This window comes from Myodes glareolus, chromosome 2 (assembly GCF_982192425.1).
Source record: "Myodes glareolus chromosome 2, mMyoGla1.1, whole genome shotgun sequence".
Taxonomy (NCBI): domain Eukaryota; kingdom Metazoa; phylum Chordata; class Mammalia; order Rodentia; family Cricetidae; genus Myodes; species Myodes glareolus.
In genome coordinates this window covers 116,497,376-116,514,408 of record NC_142027.1, presented here as the reverse complement: position 1 = coordinate 116,514,408, position 17,033 = coordinate 116,497,376, and the positions used below count along the sequence as shown (strand labels likewise).

At 45.6% G+C, this 17,033-nt stretch overlaps 1 protein-coding gene across 1 annotated transcript; it reads left to right on the top strand.

Moving 5' to 3' along the window:
- Positions 1–62: 62 nt before the first annotated feature.
- On the top strand, positions 63–4,965 carry Nupr2 (nuclear protein 2, transcriptional regulator). The gene is made up of 2 exons (XM_048433741.3): positions 63–2,532; positions 4,838–4,965. The coding sequence occupies exon 1, from the start codon at positions 2,220–2,222 to the stop codon at positions 2,526–2,528; it is 309 nt and encodes a 102-aa protein (XP_048289698.1). The 5' UTR covers positions 63–2,219; the 3' UTR covers positions 2,529–2,532; positions 4,838–4,965.
- Positions 4,966–17,033: the final 12,068 nt, after the last annotated feature.

The following is a 17,033-nucleotide window of genomic DNA, read 5'->3' as shown; positions in this document are numbered from 1 at the left end:
ATGAAAATAAATTCTATGCCTGGTGGTGGTGCATGCCTTAAATCCCAGCACTTAGTAGGCAGAGGCAGGTAGATCTCTGTGAGATTGAGGCCAGCCTGGCCACAAAGTGAGTTCCAGGACAGCCAGGGCTACACAGTGAAACCCAATCTGGAAAAACCGAAGAAAGAAAGAGAAAATAAATCCCACATATCATATGTTTACATTACAAGTCATAACAGTAGCAAAATTACAGTTATGAAGTATCAATGAAATAATTTTATGGTTGGGGTCATCACAACATGAGGAATTGTGTTAAAGGGTCACAGCAATAGGAGGGTTGAGAAGACTTGATCCATAATTAACAGTTTCAGGGGATCTGATATCCTCTTTGAAAATACTTCCATCCATTTGCCTGTAGGAAAGTCTGTAGGGCTTATAAAGTAAGATTTATTTAAGTGTATCAGTGTTTTGGTCACCACCCTCGGGCACCAGGCGTGCATGTGGTAGACATACATGCAGGCAAAACACTGATACACAGAAATACAGGCAAAACACTGATACACAGAAATAACTAAACCTTCTTCTTCTTATTGTTTGTTTTTCGAGACAGGATTTCTCTGGCGCTTTGGAGCCTGTCCTGGAACTAGCTCTTGGGAGACCAGGCTGGCCTTGAACTCATAGAGCTCGCCCTGCCTCTGGGTCCCAGAGTGAATACCAGGACAGCCGAGGCTATTCAAAGCAAACTACCACTCACAATAAATGAGTGAGAGAGAGAGAGAGAGAATGTCCATGTCCACCTGTTCATCCTGCCACCTTGTGGGGTCTGGGGATGGAGTTCTGGTCATCCGATCTCTGTAGATGTGCTATCTGTTGAGCCATCTTGCTTGCCCTTGAACAGCTACTTTTACTTTTGTTCTTGCTTTGTTCTGTATGTGTGTGTGGAAGCACACGCATACATGCACACATGCTCTTATATTCCATTCCTTCATCACACAGAGTGATGGAGGAGATTGAGTGTTTTCCTGCCTGGAGATAGGGTCTCTCACTGAATCTGTCCTGCTTTGGCTAGACTGGCTGGCCAGCAAGCCTCTCTTGGTAGTCCCTCTACAGGGATGAGGGGAAAGGCCTATGCAGCCACACCTGGCTTTTTATGTGCATGCTGGGAACCCAAACTCAAGTCCCCGTGCTTGAATAATAAATGCTCTTAGCTGGCCATGGTGGCGCATGCCTTTAATCCCAGCACTTGGGAGGCAGAGGCAGGTGAATTTCTGAGTTCGAGGCCAGCCTGGTCTACAGAGTTAGTTCCAGGACAGGCTCCAAAGCTACAACAGAGGAACCCTGTCTTGAAAAGCCAAAAACAAACAAACCAAAACCAAACTCTATCCAGTCCCTCTGTTCCAGCTTGGGATTGTCAGTCGGTCTGTCTTCTCAATTTATGAGGCATGCTTTTGGGTGTATCCGTTGAAGTTTCTAGAGACTATAGACTGAGAAGAGGCAACCCACCCTGAATGTAGATTACATCATCCAGTGGGCTGGGGACTCCAATAAAAATGGACGGGGGAAGAAAGCGAACAAGGCGCTAGAATTCCCCTTTACCTCCCAATGACCAATGCAGGTATGAGCAAGTAGCCTCATGATCCTGCCCACTATGCCTCCCCTTCTGATTGTATGTATTCTCAAACTGTGAGCCAAAACACACCCTCTTCTAAACTGATTCTTGCCAAGTATTTGGTTATAGCAATGAAAAAGTAATGTTGAAGACAATAATCATGTCACACAAAGAAACGCACGAACCAAGCGAAAGTAGTTCCGCAAGCCTATTTCCTTTTGCAAAAATAAACCCAAACTGGGCTAGGTAATACATTCGGCCGGAAGGGCTCCCATCTTTTATACCGGTGCTGGAATTACAGGTGTACACAACCACACTAGATTTATACAGTGCTGGGGGTGGAACTCAGTGCTTCGTGCATGCTAGGTAAGCGCTCTACCCACGGAGCCACATTGCCTTGTTCCGTCCCTTCGGGTTTTTGACCAACGGCACCAGAAGTTTTATAGTAGTTAACAATACTGTCCCGCAGAAACACTTAGGATTTCCACTAGGGAACAAAGAAGCGTCGCCGGAAGCCACGCCCCTCTGTGAGGTCACAGGGTCGCCCCTAGAGCGGAGCCAATAGGAGCACTGGGCGGGGCCTTGCGGCCGGAGTAGCCAGCGGCGGCGGCGGGCGGAGCGCAGCGGCGTGATGGACCCGCCAGCTCGTCCTTCCGTGTCCCGCCCACGGGCTCGAGCGCGCCCGCCGCCGCCGGAGGCGCTTCCCACTGCGGGCTTCGACGACGAGCTGTACGACAGCCTGGACTACTACTACCTGCGTGACTTCCCGGCCTCCGGAGCTGGCCGCAGCAAAGGCCGGACGCGGCGCGAGCAGCAACTGCGCACCCACCACCCGGTGCCCGGCGGCCACGAGCGCAAGGTGGCACAGATCCTGATCAACGCGCAGCGCAAGCGGCGCCAACGTCAACTGCAGCCGCGGCCGCGCACGCGCCTGCCCTGAGAGGGTATGGGCAGGCAGAGCCCGTTGGTGGGGGGTCGGAAGTAGAATCGCCTATTACCTCAGGCTGGTCTCGAACTCACTGTGTAGTGGAGGATTACCTTAAACTTCAGATCGTCCTATCGCCAGCTACTAAGAGCTAGGATGATAAGACATGTGCAACAATGCCTAGCTCTTTTTCTTTCTTTTTAATAGTTTTATTTTTATTTTGTTTTTTTCGAGACAGGGTTTCTCTGTGTAGACTTGGCTGTCCAGGAACTCACTCTATAGCCCAGGCTGACCTCGAACTCACAGAGATCCGCCTGCCTCGGCCTCCCGAGTGCTGGGATTAAAGGCGTGCGCCTCCACTGCCTGGCCTTTATTTTTTATTTTCTGACACAGTGGTCGCCTAAACTGGCCTGAAACTCCTCAGCCTCCACCGTTCCCCTCCAAATGCCGAAATTTCAACCGTGGGCCATGGTCACATGCTGTGTTGTTTTATTGATGCAGCCCAGTGTAGCCCAGGGTGGCATGGTATTTGTGGCAGTCCTCAATCTCTGCAGCCTTGAGATTACGGGTCCGTGCCACCAAGTTTGTTCATCTCTCACACCCTTCTAAGACTTCCCGTGTTAGTTGGAACTGTACTTGATCATCCCAGGTTTCTCCTGGCTGCTAGTGAAAGTCTATGCTTTGGCAGTTTGCAGTTCGATGAGAAAGCACAATACGTCTCAAATCTATCCCGGCAGGCAGGACAGCTTACACCTGTAAGTCATCTCAGTGCTCCAGAGACTACTGCTGGAGTTGGAGGCCAACCACGCAGGGACAACAGCGCGACCAAAGCACCTTGGGCAGGAAAGGGTTTCTTTCAGTTTAAAGGGGAAGTCAGGGCAGGGACCCAAAGGCAGGAACTGAAGCACAGTCCTTAGAGATTCATGTTCTCTTACCTTTCTTGTATCTCCCAGTACCCTTGCCCCAGTGATTCTGCCTACAGTGGCCTGGCCTCTCCCACATCAATCATTAATTGAGAAAATGCCCCCACAGATCTGTCTACTGTCCAGTCTGTTACCTCTGTCTCCCCAGATGACCCTAATATGTGTCAAATTGACAAAAACAAAAACAAACAAGAAAAGAACCAACAAAACAGGAGACAAGGGCTGGAGAGATGCCTCAGAGGTTAAGAACACTGACTGCTCTTCCAGAGGTCCTGAGTTCAATTCCCAGCAACCACATGGTGGCTCACAACCACCTGCAATGAGATCTGGTGCCCTCTTCTGGCCTGCAAACATACATGCAGGCAGAACACTATATATACTAAATAAATAAATCTTAAAAAAAGCAAAACAAAACAGGAGACAAAAACTAGGTATAACGGTGCACACCTGTACGCCTCTCAGCTCTAGAAAAGTGGTGAGGGGGTCAGAAGTTCAAGGTCAGAGACTGGAGGTGGCTCAGCAGTTAAAAGCACTTACTGCTCTTTCAGAGGACCTACACCAGGTACCTCATATCCTGTAGCTCCAGTTTGAGAGGATCTAATACCCTCTCTGGCCTCTGAGGAGACTGCATGTCCTTCATACACAGATGTATATTTGGGCAAACACAAATATTTTTATTTAATTTATCATTATTATTTTATTATTTGGGTTTTTTTTTTTTTTGAGACAGGGTTTCCCTTTAGCTTTAGAGCCTGTTCTTTCACTCACTGTGTAGACCAGGTTGGCCTTGAATTTACAGAGAGAGATTTGCCTGCCTTTGTCTCCCAAGTGCTGGGATTAAAGGCGTGCACCACTGCCGTTTGGCTCATAATTTTTTTTAAATAAAAAAGATTTTTAAAAAGTTCAAGATTATTGGCTACATAGTCAGTTTGAGGCTAGCCTGGGCTACATAAGACAAAAAAGCAGCTGAGAAGCGACTCACCTGACAGTGTTCTCCTAGTGTGCATAACTCTTCAGGATCAGTCACCAGCACTGACTACATACCAGTAATCTTAGCATGGGGGTGGTGGAGGAAGGAGGATCAAAAGTTTATGGTTGTCCTTGGTTACACAGTCTGAGGTCAGCCTGGGCTACTTGAGACCCTGTCTAAAAAAACCAAAACAACAAAAAAAACAAAACCAAAAACAACCAACTAGTGGCTCTGATCTGTTCTCCTTGCCCTCAGGAAGCAGAGGCAGGAGGATCCTGAGCTGGCATCCAGCCTGGGCTTTGTTGTGAGTTTCAGATCCCCATGGTCTACAGTGACACCTGGTCTCACAGGCGAGAGAACTAAGAACTTCTAGTGCTCTCCATAAGACCTGGGGGGATAACTGATGTTTCTTTCTTTCTTATTTTCTACAGGAAACCCGAAAGACCTCTTTAAAGTATTTTCGACCGCCCCCGAGTTCCTCCATGTTGGTCAGCAGGCCTTTTTGGCAGTTTTTAAGCTTACTGCTTCAATCTTTCCTTCCTCATTAATTAATTACTAAGTAAGTAGTTTCCAAGTGGGTGTGCCTCTTTAGGGTTTTCAATTAAAAGAGAACAAGAATGCATTTTAACTCTTCTGGGTTTCCTCCCTGCCTCTTCCCCTCTCCCTCCCCCAACTTCGGTCCATCCTATGCCAGTCCCCAGGTCGTCCCTGCCACCGAGGTGGTAACTGGTTGGCAGTTAGTAAGTGCTTGGACTCTAAAGTGTGAAGAAGAGATCACAAGGCTAGGGAGACAACTCGTTTGCTAAAGTGATTGCAACCAAAGCCTGAGTTTGATCTTGAAAAGCCATGTTTTTAAAAAGCCGGTGCAGTGGCCCACATGTGTTTTGAAGGTAGACACAAATCCCTGGGGCTCACCGGCCAACTAGTATAATCTGCCTAATGCGTCCAGGCCAGTGAACAACACTGCCTTAAAAAAAAAAAATGGATGTGTCCTAAAGATCCATACCCGATCTTGGGTAATTGCCTCTACATGCACATACTCACGCTCAAGTTTGTGAGTGTGTGCACACATGCACATGAGTGCACACCCACACCCACTGCAAGCAGTGAACCGGGGAGACCCAAGATAGGATGTTTTGCAAGAAAGAATTCTACCCATATGCCATCTCTGAAAGTTTGGCTTTGGTTATGGGGGTAGGTATTTTGGGGATTGATTGAGATTGGGTCTCTCTACATAGCCTTGGCTGTCCTGAAACTTGCTGTGGAAACCAGGCTGGCCAGGAGCTCATAAGTTCCGCCTACCTCTGCCTCCTGAGTGTTGAAATTAAATATATGCACTACCACTTCAGGCTGAAGGTTTTGTTTGTTCGTTTTCAAGACAGGGTTTCTCTGTGTAGTCCTGACTGTCCTGGAACCTGCCCTGAAGACCAGGCTGGATTTGAACTCAAAGATCTGCCTGCCTCTGTCTCTGGAGTGCTGGCATTAAAGGCATGCGCCACCACCCACCACCACCACCACCACCAGGCATCAGGCTGAAGGTTTTAATATGTATTACAGTAAGATATTGTGGTACAGTGTTTGCCTAGCGTACTTGAAGCTACGGATTTCAGCCATAGAGCCTACATTAATTGGGTGTGTGGCAGGTAGAATATGCCTGTAATCTGAGCATTGGGAGTTACAGGTCTAAAGATCAGAAGTTTGAGGTCAGGGCCGGCCTGGGCTTTGAGAGACCCTAACAGTAGGCCATATTCAACAGTTGCTGAGGTCTCGTTTGTTTCACAAGAGCTCTTTGGCATGGCTGCTGCAGTCCCCATTTTAAGAAAGAGATTCTAATAATGCCCTAGTTAGCTTTTTTAAAAAATTTGTGTAGGGACTGGAGAGATGCTCAGAGGTTAAGAGCATTGACTGCTCTTTGAGAGGTCCTGAGTTCAATTCCCAGCAATCACATGGTGGCTCACAACCATCTGTAATGAGATCTGGTGCCTTCTGGTGTGCCCACAATCTTGCAGACAGAACACTGTATACATAATAAATAAATACATCTTTTTAAAACAATTTGTGTGTCTGTTTGTGTATATGTCATGTGTATTCTGGTAATCCCAGAGGCCAGAAGAGAGTGTCGAGTCCCCTGGAAGCTGCAATGAATATAGGCAGTTGTAAGTCATCTGCTGTGGGTGCTAGAAACCAAAGGCAGGTCACCTGGAAGCTCAGTAACCAATAGTAACCACTGTGCTGCCTCTCCAGTCCCCTAGTTAAATTTGACACAGCCTATAGTCATCTGAGGAGGAGAGCCTCTACTGAGCAATGCCCTAGATAAAACTGTCCTGCCAACAAGGCAGTGGGTGATTTTCTTGATAACTGAGTAGGAAGAACCCAGCCCACTATGGGCGGTACCATTCCCTTGGAAGGTGGCCTTGGACTGTATAACTGGGGAAACCTGTTTGGTGTCTTGAATGTTTTTAATCCCAGCACTTCGGAGGTAGAGGCAGGCAGATTTCTCTGGATTTGAGGCCAGCCTGGTTCCAGTGAGTTCCAGGCCAGCCAAGGCTACATAGTTAAAGCCTGTCTCAAACATAACAGAAAGGTAGCTGACGCGAGACAGCAAGCAACATTCCACTGTGGCTTCGGCTTCACACTCCCGCTTGAGTGCTTGCCCTGACTTCCCTCAGTGATGGGCGGTGCCCTGGAAGTGGAAGCCAAATAAACCCTTTCCTCCCCTAACTTGCTTTTCGTCTGATTATTTTCACAACAGAAAGGAAACCAGAGCAAATGCTGGCAAGTAACATGCAGAGATCATGCAGAAGTAAAGCAGTGACCTGGTCCTGGTAACTGTGCTCCTGGTGTGTAGTGCACATGAGGGTTTAGCTTTGGGGTCTGATAAAAATTATGCTTAAGCCAGTCATATTTTAATAACCTTTTCTGTTTGTTTGTTTGTTTGTTTTTCGGGGTTGGGTGGTTCTTTTTTGCTATCTTCCTTCTCTCTGTCTCTCTTAAGGCAAGGCCTTACTATGTAGCCCTGGCTGCCTTTGAAATTGGCACATAGACCAAAATGGCTTCATACTCACAGAAATCCCCCTGTCTCTACTGAATATTGGAATTAAAGCATGCACTGCCAGGCTGAGCTTAACAATATTTTTTAAAATTTATATATTTATTATGTATACAATATTCTTTCTGCATGTATACCTGCAGGCCAGAAGAGGGCACCAGACCTCATTACAGATGGTTGTAAGCCCCCATGTGGTTGCTGGGAATTGAACTCAGGATCTTTGGAAGAGCAGGTAATGCTCTTAACCTCTGAGCCATCTCTCCAGCCCCCTTAACAATATATTTGAAAATAGTTTTTGTTTTTTAAACCAGAGACTCATTTTTTTCATGCTAACTGATGAATGATGTGTCTCGTCTCCTCTCTCTCTGTCTTTCTCTCTCTCTCTCTCTGGTTTTTTGGGACAGTTTCTCAAACTGGCTGTCCTGGAACTCACTCTGTAGACCAGGCTGGCCTTGAACTCAGAGATCTGCCTACCTCTGTCTGTGATTAAAGGTGTGTGCCACTACTGCCATGCCTCAAATGTATGTCTTAAATGTCTCCAAAATTTTAAAGAAGCATTCTAGGTACTCCACACCAGCAGGGAGTCAAAAACATTCCCTCTTTTTAGCTTCTTTTCCTCAGCCTGGAGACAATGTATACTTCACACACAAACTCTTTTTCAGACCAGAGTGGAGTTAGACAGGTCAGCCAAAGCTGATGGTAGTTTCTATTTCTCTTCTGCCTTCAGGCAGTCCCTCTGCGCCTTGCAGTGATGCCTTGGCTAGGCGAGAGAGGCTTTACTGAGAGGAACAACCTAACTTAGAGCAGAGGCTTTGGGGCTTTCTCGCTGCAGCATCTCACAGCTGCTTTCAGCTTCCTCCAGGCTGCTTTTCTCATTTGTGAAGTGGGAATAATGGGGGAATAAGTGGGATGGTTGTCTTAGTCAGGGTTACTATCGCTGTGATGAGACACCATGACCAAAGCAACCTGAGAAAGAGACAGTTTATTTCTCCCACAGTTCCATACAATAGTTTGGAACATTCCATACATTGAGCCGGACAGTGGTGGTGCACACCTTTACTCCCAGTACTTAGGAGGAGAGGCAGACAGATCTCTGTAAGTTTGAGGTCAGCCTGGTCTACAAAGTGAGTTCTGTGACAGTCAGGGCTGTTACACAGAGAAACCCTGTTTCGAAAAACCAAAACCAAACCAAACCAAACCAAACCAAAAACCCCAAACCCTAAACAAACAAAAACCAATCACAGAACCTGAGGTTATAACTCAACACAAGTGCTATTTAATATGTGCTTAGTCCCTGATGTTCAATTCCCAACACCACAAAACCAAGATGAGCATTTTATCCCAATTATCCCAAAGTCTGGGCCTTAGAGTTTTTGTAACTGCTGTTCCCTCCTGAAATGCTCACATCCTTAATAAAGACATGGCTTGCTTCTCCAACTCATCAACTCAATTTGATGTTCTTGTTCAAGAATCCTGTCCTGGGGTAGCAAAGACGGCTCAGTGGATAAAGGTGCCTGCTGCCAGACATGATGATTTGAGATCAATCCCTGGAACCTCCATGATCAGAGGAGAGAACTGACTCCCCAGATTTGTCCTCTGATGTTGGAGGAGGGCCGCTTATTTGTTTTCTATTAATCTATATATTGCCACCTGGCAGTGGCTTATCAGCTAAAGTTCCCAGCGTCTGTCTCAGGTGGTGGATCCATGGCATCTCTCTGACTCTGCCCCTCTTTCTCCCAGCATACAGCCTAGCTTTCCCCACCTAGTTCTGTTTTCCCTGCCATAGGCTCAAAGCAGTTCTTTATCCAGTAACCAATAAAAGCAACACACAGACAGAAGGACCTCCCACACCATTTACCCTTTTCTGTTTAAACAAAAAGGAAGGCTTTAAATTTAACATAGTAAAATTATATATAACAAAACAGATATGAAGCAAGAATTACAGTTACAATATTTATATCTACTTTATCTTTTATCATAACTAAGGAAAGCTATAACTATAAATTTTTCAATTCCATCAAAGACTCCAGAAGGATATAATATTACCTAAGTAAACAGGAAGTGCATTGTAAGCAACTTCCAAAACCCTAGAATTGACAGAGACATCTCACTGCCCGGACAGTAACCCAAAGTTCTGTATCATTGGGGCATCCATCTTCAGCCTACAGGCCCATAGTATCCAGCAGACTTTTCCATGAAGCAGGAAATTTCAAAGACAGTTTCACCTATATTGGCAGTTTGCCAGTCACTTTCTGTTGTATCCTGCAGAATGTCTAGTAGAGTCTTTTATGAAGCAGGAACCCCGAAGGATCATCTCACCTTTAGGCAAGTTCAGCAGTCATTTCTCTGTGGGTCCTGCATGTCCAGTCAAGCAGTCCAGGTAAGAGCCAAAATGGCTAACCAACTCTATAAGGAGCCTCTTCAATGCCCATCATCTTCTTGAAGTATCTTGAAGTATCTTCCAGGAGCAGATGTGTCTCACTGTCATGAAAAGTCCTAAGTTCTTGAACATTTTAAATGCCATATTCAGAAGGTCTCTGAAAGATTTGAAGAATACCTATCTAACTGAAATATATCTCTATACATCTAGAAAAATCTAACTAACAAGACTACAAACTTGACTAATATAGATGAGTATCTATTAACTTACATTTCTTAATTATACATTACATTTTTAAAATGAGTTACACAAACACAATACCTTATCAAAATCCAGAAATACATATACATATAACAAATTTGACTTGCTTAAATTTGTATCAGTAAGCAGGATCCATACCAATGCAAATTATTCATATCTATATCATATCCCCCTTTAAATGTAAACAAACATTTATAGACAGTGTTTGGGAATATGGGCGTAGTTTTCTCCATACTGCTTCCTGCTGATGGGCATAGTAATTTTTGTGGGTGTTCATGGCAACCTTCAGGGGGGTCTCGTTACATCAAACCACACCAGTCTGGAAGCAGTCCACAGATTCTCATCCTCTGTGGAAACAAGAGAAGAACCTCTTTTCCAAAGCAACACATCCTTAGACCCAAATTTGGAAGTTATGATACCTTTATAATATACATGCTGGTTTAGCTTAGCATCCCATACAATGAAATTTCTCTCTGTACTTAGCTTATTCACAGTCAAAAAGTTCAAAGAAAACGCAATAATATATATAATCCAGACTCTCTGTGAATTTTCCATTTTTACATGGCTTATTTTTCTTTACTCCTTTTTAATATATGACTGTCTGTACTCTGTCTCTTTGAAGACTTTGTTTTATTTTTTAAAAAGCCATTTACTCCTTTTTATAGCTCTCTGTACTCTTTTTCTTCTCTCCCAAGCCCACGTACATTTATCTAACACTGTGACTCATCTGGATTTGTCTTTATTGCATATCTGTAATTCTTTACTGTCCAGGAGCACTTTTTAAAATGCTAAGCGCATCTTAAAACTTAAACTGCATCATTACTATGGCATGTATGGAACTCACTGCTTGCCTGCCCAGTCTGAAACTTAAGCTGCACCACTACTATGGTATATATGGTACTTCCTGCTTGCCCACCCAGTCCAGCATGGTGGAGCCTCTGGTGCCTCTGAGAGCCATGCACACAGCCCCATTCTCAAGCACACAGCAAGTCCATGTTGCCATTAAGCAAGCTGCAGCAGTCTCCTCACAAACCCCATTCAAATGCTTTGTAGCTGGACCTCCTGCCTGAAAGAGTCAGACTTCACGCTGGTAGCACAACCCAGAAAGCTGGCATTCACAACAGCACGATACTTTTCCTGCTACCACTGAATCAGGAAAACCTCTCTTAAAGGAGCTGCAGCAAGCCACCAGCTGAAAATGAAATGCAGCTAACTGTTTTTTTGTGTCTCGAGTTTCTTTCCAAGCCCTCTCATGTTTTACATGGATTTAGTCCACCACGTTGGCATGCCCCTTTGTTGGAAGAGGACCACTTGTTGGTTCCTGGCCACCTGGCTAGCTTAGACCCAAAATAATCACACAGAAACTGTATTAATTAAATCACTGTTTGGCCCATTAGTTTTAGCTTCTTATTGGCTAACTCTTATATTAATTTAATCCATTTCTATTAATCTGTATATCGCCACATGGCTATGGCTTACCAGCTAAAGTTCCCAGCGTCTGCCTCAGATGGTGGATCCATGGCTTCTCTCCAACTCCACTCTCTTTCTCCCAGCATACAGCCTAGCTTTCCCCCACCTAGTTCTGTTCTGCCCTTGTCATAGGCTCAAAGCAGCTCTTTATTCATTAACCAATAAAAACAACACATAGACAGAAGGACCGCCCACACCACCTCTGACTTCCATAAGCTCTGCCCTCACACACATTTACATCAACACACACACTCAGATACGCACAGATAACATTTTAGAGGCCTGTCTTCCTCGTTTTCTCTCTCTCTCTCTCTCTCTCTCTCTCTCTCTCTCTCTCTCCTCTCTCCTCTCTCTTTCTCGGGTTTTTTGAGACAGTGTTTATTTGTGTGGCTTTGGCTGTCCTAGAATTAGCTCTGTAGACCAGCACTAGGGAGGCAGAGGCAGGCAGATCTCAGGGAGTTTGAGGCCACCCTGGTCTACAGAGTGAGTTCCAGGTCAGCCAGTACTGTTATATAGAGAAACCTTGTCTCAGAAAACAAACAGAAAATCTTGCTGAGTGGAAACTAAAATGCCTGCCCCTATAGAGCAGCATGCTCTACAGAGCTGGTTCCAGGACGGCCAAGGATACACAGAAAACTGTCTCAATAAGAAAATAATAAAGGAAGTGGTTTTTTTTATTTATTTAATTTAAAAAATAAATTTATTTTTATTTTATGTGCATTGGTGTTTGGTCCCCTAGAACTGAAACAGACAGTTGTGAGCTAGCCTGCGGTTGCTGGAAATTGAACCAGGGTCCTCTGGAAGAGTAGTCATTCTCAAGTCTCTGTCAGGTCCCCATCCAGGGTTACACACTGAATAATTTAAACCGAGATCAGACACTTCAAATCTGGCCACTTGGGCCTATGGGAGATTTACACAGCAAAGACATTGCCAGAGTTATCTCTTAAGTATACCAGAGCTGCTCTTTTCAAACAGTTACTACCCAGGTTCACCTTGCACACCTGGCAGAATTATGCTTCTCTTTTCTTTCTTTCTTTTTTTTTTCTCTTTTTCTTAATAAGAGCACAGGGAACTTAATGGTATATCAGGATTTAGTGCTAGTTCTGACTCTGGGCTTCCCCCTTAAGCTGCCCTTTAGAGCAGTGGTTCTCAATCTTTCTAATGCTGCAACCCTTTCATACAGTACGGTACTTAGTGGGTCTGTCAGCATGTGGATAGACCTCCTGGAGGGGGGCAGTTCCTTAGACCATTGGAAGGAAATGTGATAGCCTAACGACCCTCAAGGGATCACCACCCACAGGTTGAGAAGTGTTGCTCATATATATAAAATAAAAGCAAGTCTTAAAAAAGAGTCTGGGAAGTCAGGCAGTGATGGCGCACGTCTCTTTAATCTTAGCACTCAGGAGGCAGAGGCAGGTGGATCTTCATGAGTTCCAGGCTCAAGAACAACCAGGACCACACAAAGAAACTCTGTTTGGGGGAGGAGGGGAGTCTGGAAAACGCTATACAAAAGGAGAAGAAAGAAGTGGGGGAGGGTATATACGTAGTTAGGTTATGAAGGTGCTCTCTTGCAGTCTCAGCCCTCTACAGGTGCAAGCAGGACCCAGAATTCCAGGGCATCCTCAGCTACACAGTAGTCTGGAGGCCAGCCTGTGCCACAGGAGACCCTGTCTAGAGGGAAAATAGAAAGAGCTCTGCCAAGCTGGGCATGTCTATAATCCCATGGAAGGCCGAGTGAGGCAGGAGAATTGCCACAAGTGTTAGTCCAGCCTGGGCTACAGAATAAACAAAACAAACAAATAATAAATCGAGGAAAGAGGGAGAGAAGGAAGAAGGGAAGGAGGGAGAGAGCCTGGCTCCCTAGGTCCCTGACTTTTGTTGGGAGCATGAAAATCTGTGGTACTGGGGCTCATGATATCACAGGCCACATTCCGTATGGTGGAGGTAGGTCACCAGGGCATAGCTCTCACACAGGCGCCGCCAAAGTCCCAGCTTCCTGTCTCTCCGGTGCACCACACCAGTTTGTGGCTCCTGTTGTCTGGGACGTGTTCTGTCCCAGCATTGCCTTGTACCGGTGAGTCAGCTTCCATCTACTGCCTGTCTGACTCTGGATTACATCCGGGAAGTGTGTGTTTGAGAAACAGTTGGCAGGGAGTAGATGCAGCCTCGCCTTGACCTGGACAGCGGACTGAAGATGAACGTCCAACACGAGGATGGTGCCTTTGTTTTTCTGAGACCACTTTCGCTCACAGGATTCAAGTGAAACTCAATTCTCCCAAGGAACCCTCGGAAAGCATTCTTGAGTCAATGTTACATCTGTTTGGTTTGGTTGGCTTGGGGTTAGGTCTGCAGAGCTGAAACAGTCTCAACTCCATATTCCAGGCTACCCTGAAAATCACAACTCTCCTCCTTTCTCAGCCTTTCAGGTGCGCTACAATTACAAATGTGACCCCCTCACCACAGAAGCTCAAGGGTCAAAGGTTCTTAAGCCCTTTGCTAATGAAACCAACTAAGGGCCAGGGAGTGCAGTTCAGCTGCCAGCGTCATCAAGAGTGTTTTTGAGCTATAGTCTATAATATAATCTATAAAGTGCTTTCAATACAATATAAAATATATGATCTATATTAGAATATAATCTATAAAGGCATTTTCCTGCCTAGCACCAACAACCTGTCTTTCAAACCTAGTTGCTTCCACTCATGTCCAGTGCCCTGCTTACTCATGCCCCCATGCCCTGCTTACTCATGCCCTCATGCCCTGCTTACTCATGTCCCCTTGCCCTGCTTACTCATGTGCTAGCCTCTGCTTAAAGGACGCATTGCTTACAGCCCTCTTACTGCCTTTGTTCTCTGTGTTTATTCCTTCTTGCAAACATCGACTGAGCACTTTACCCCAACAGGGTCAGAAGTGCTGCACTCTTGTGATGTCCTTCTGGCCTCCAACTCATGAGCCTCCTGCCTCAGTCTCCCAGGTGCTGGGGTTGCAGGAGCACACAACCATGGGTAGCAAACTTTCTTGTCAGGTTATCTTTGGACCGCCAGCCTATGAATAATTACTTGGAGACTTATTATTAATTATGAGCCTTAACTTAGGCTTTTCTCCCACTAGCTTTTATAACTTAATAACACATATATGTTATTATATATATAATGTGTGTGTGTATTCATATGTGTATATATTTGTTTGTTTGTTTGTTTTGTGGGACAGGGTTTCTCTGTAGCTTTGGAGCCTGCCCTAGAACTTGCTCTGTAGACCAGGCTGGTGTCAAACTCATAGAGATCCCCCTGTCTCTACCTCCCAAGTGTTGGGATTAAAGGTGGTGTGCGCCACCACCGCCCGGCTAGGAATTTAAATTTTAGAAAACTTAAAAAAGGAAAGAGTGAAATAAAGGAGCCTGACATACTGGCATAGTGATCTGGTGGGAAATGCCTGTAATTCTAGCACTTCAGAGGTACAGGAATCTGTACCAGGAGGATTGAGAATTCAACACTGTTCTTGGCTATATAACTAGTTCCAGGCTACCCTGGGCTCTGTCAAGTCCTGCCCTCCTCCCCCCCCACAAAAAAAGTCCCATGCCAGGCGGTGGTGTGTGCTAGACATCCTGGACCCGAATGTTATAGTAATGAGCTGCCATGTGTGTGCTTGGAATTGAAGTCATATCCCTGGAGGAGCAGTCAGTGCTCTTAACCTTTGAGCCGTCTCTCCAGTCCCACCCCTATGCCCAGCTTTTAAATGTGTGTTTTGGAGGATCAAATTCAAGCTCTTTTTAAATATTTTTATTATTATTTATTTTTGTGTAAGTATGTGTCTCTGTACGTGTGCCCAAGGAGGTGAGAGAGGTCAGCTTTCTGCAGCTGGAGTTCCAGGTAGCTGTGAGCTGCCTGATGTGGGTGCTGGGAATGGAACGTGGGTCCTCTGCCAGAACAACGTGTGCTCTTAGCCACTGAGACATTTCTCCAGCCCAAACAAATGAGTAGATTTTTGTTTGGTTTGGTTTTTTCGAGACAGAGTTTCTCTGTGTAGCCTTGGCTATCCTGGAACTCATTCTTTAGACAAGGATAGCCTTGAACTCACAGATTTCCACCTGTCTCTGCATCCTGGGTGCTGGGATTAAAGGCGTGCGCTACCACTGCGCGGACAGATTTGTTTTTTTATTTTATTTTATTTTATTTTATTTTATTTTATTTTTGTGTTATGGTGTTTGTGCACTACATGCATACAGTGCTTGTAATGGCCAGAAGAGGGCGCCAGATACTCCAGGACTGGATTTACAGAAGGGTGTGAGCCCAGCACTGAACCTAGATCGTCTAGAAAAGCAGCCAGGGCTCTTAACTGCTGGGCCATCCATCTCTCTAGGCCTAAGACTTATTTTTATTTTTAAGTCATGTGTATGTGTGTGTCTAGTCAAATGTGTGAGAGTTTCTGAGAAAGTCAGAAGAGGACAGAGAGGTAGAGTTATAGACCGTCATGAGCCGCCCAGTGTGGATGCTGTGATCTGAACTCCCATCTTGGGCAAGAGACACAAGGGCATTTAACTCCTGCCATCTCTCCAGCCCTCTCATTCTTGCTCTTGTGAAGACAGGACAGAGTGGGGATGGCTAAGGAGTTTGGATTTTTTTTCCCGTCTTTTGCTTTTTAAATCCGGAGCGGTACGATCACATTCATCATTCAGGCTGTATCCGACAGACGTCAGGAACAGATGGCTCAGTGTCTGTGCTGGAGACCTACGCTGGGATTAGAGATGGCTTTTGAAAATTAAAGAAACAAGAGTGGTTTAAATGCTGCCAAGAAATAACTACTGGGCGGGGCGGGGGTGACGGAAAAAAAAAAGTGGAAGGAAAATTGGTAAGTGAGAAGGCAGGGAGGGAGGAGATCCCCTGGCAGAGGAATTGGATTCCCCTCACACTCCCCCCCCCCCCCCCCCCCCCCCCCCCCGGTGCTGGGAACAGGTCTTTACTAGGCTACCAGGTCTTTGCCTCTGAGCCACGCCCCCTGCTCCTTCCTAGCCTTTGGTTATAACAAGGAAGATTGGGGTAGTATATAAATTCAAGACCCAAAAGTTCAAGAGGGAGTCAAGTGCAGTAGCAAATACCTGTTCATCGCAGACCTCCAGAGGTAGAAAGGCAGCAGGATGAGGGCTTCCAGGTCATCCTCAGCCTCAGCCTCATTTACACAGAAAGATGGGGCCAGCCTAGGGCTACATGAGACCCTACCTCAAAAAAAAAAAAAAAGCTGGCAAGAGACGTGCCATCTCCTTGGAAGTATCAATGGTCCAGTGAAGGGTGGCGGTTATGAAATTATTATATAATGGCTCTGTGTGATTTTTTTAAAGGTTTATTTATTTATTAATAACAGAATTCTTTATTGATTCACTGGAAATTTCACATCATGTGCCCGACTCCCTCTCACCTCCCAGTCCTTCATCCCTGCAGTATCCCCCTGCAGAAGAACCCCGCAAATTAATTAC

Excerpts from the sequence above, each read along its gene's own strand:
- Nupr2 (XM_048433741.3), top strand. The coding sequence starts at position 2,220 with ATGGACCCGCCAGCTCGTCCTTCCGTGTCCCGCCCACGGGCTCGAGCG.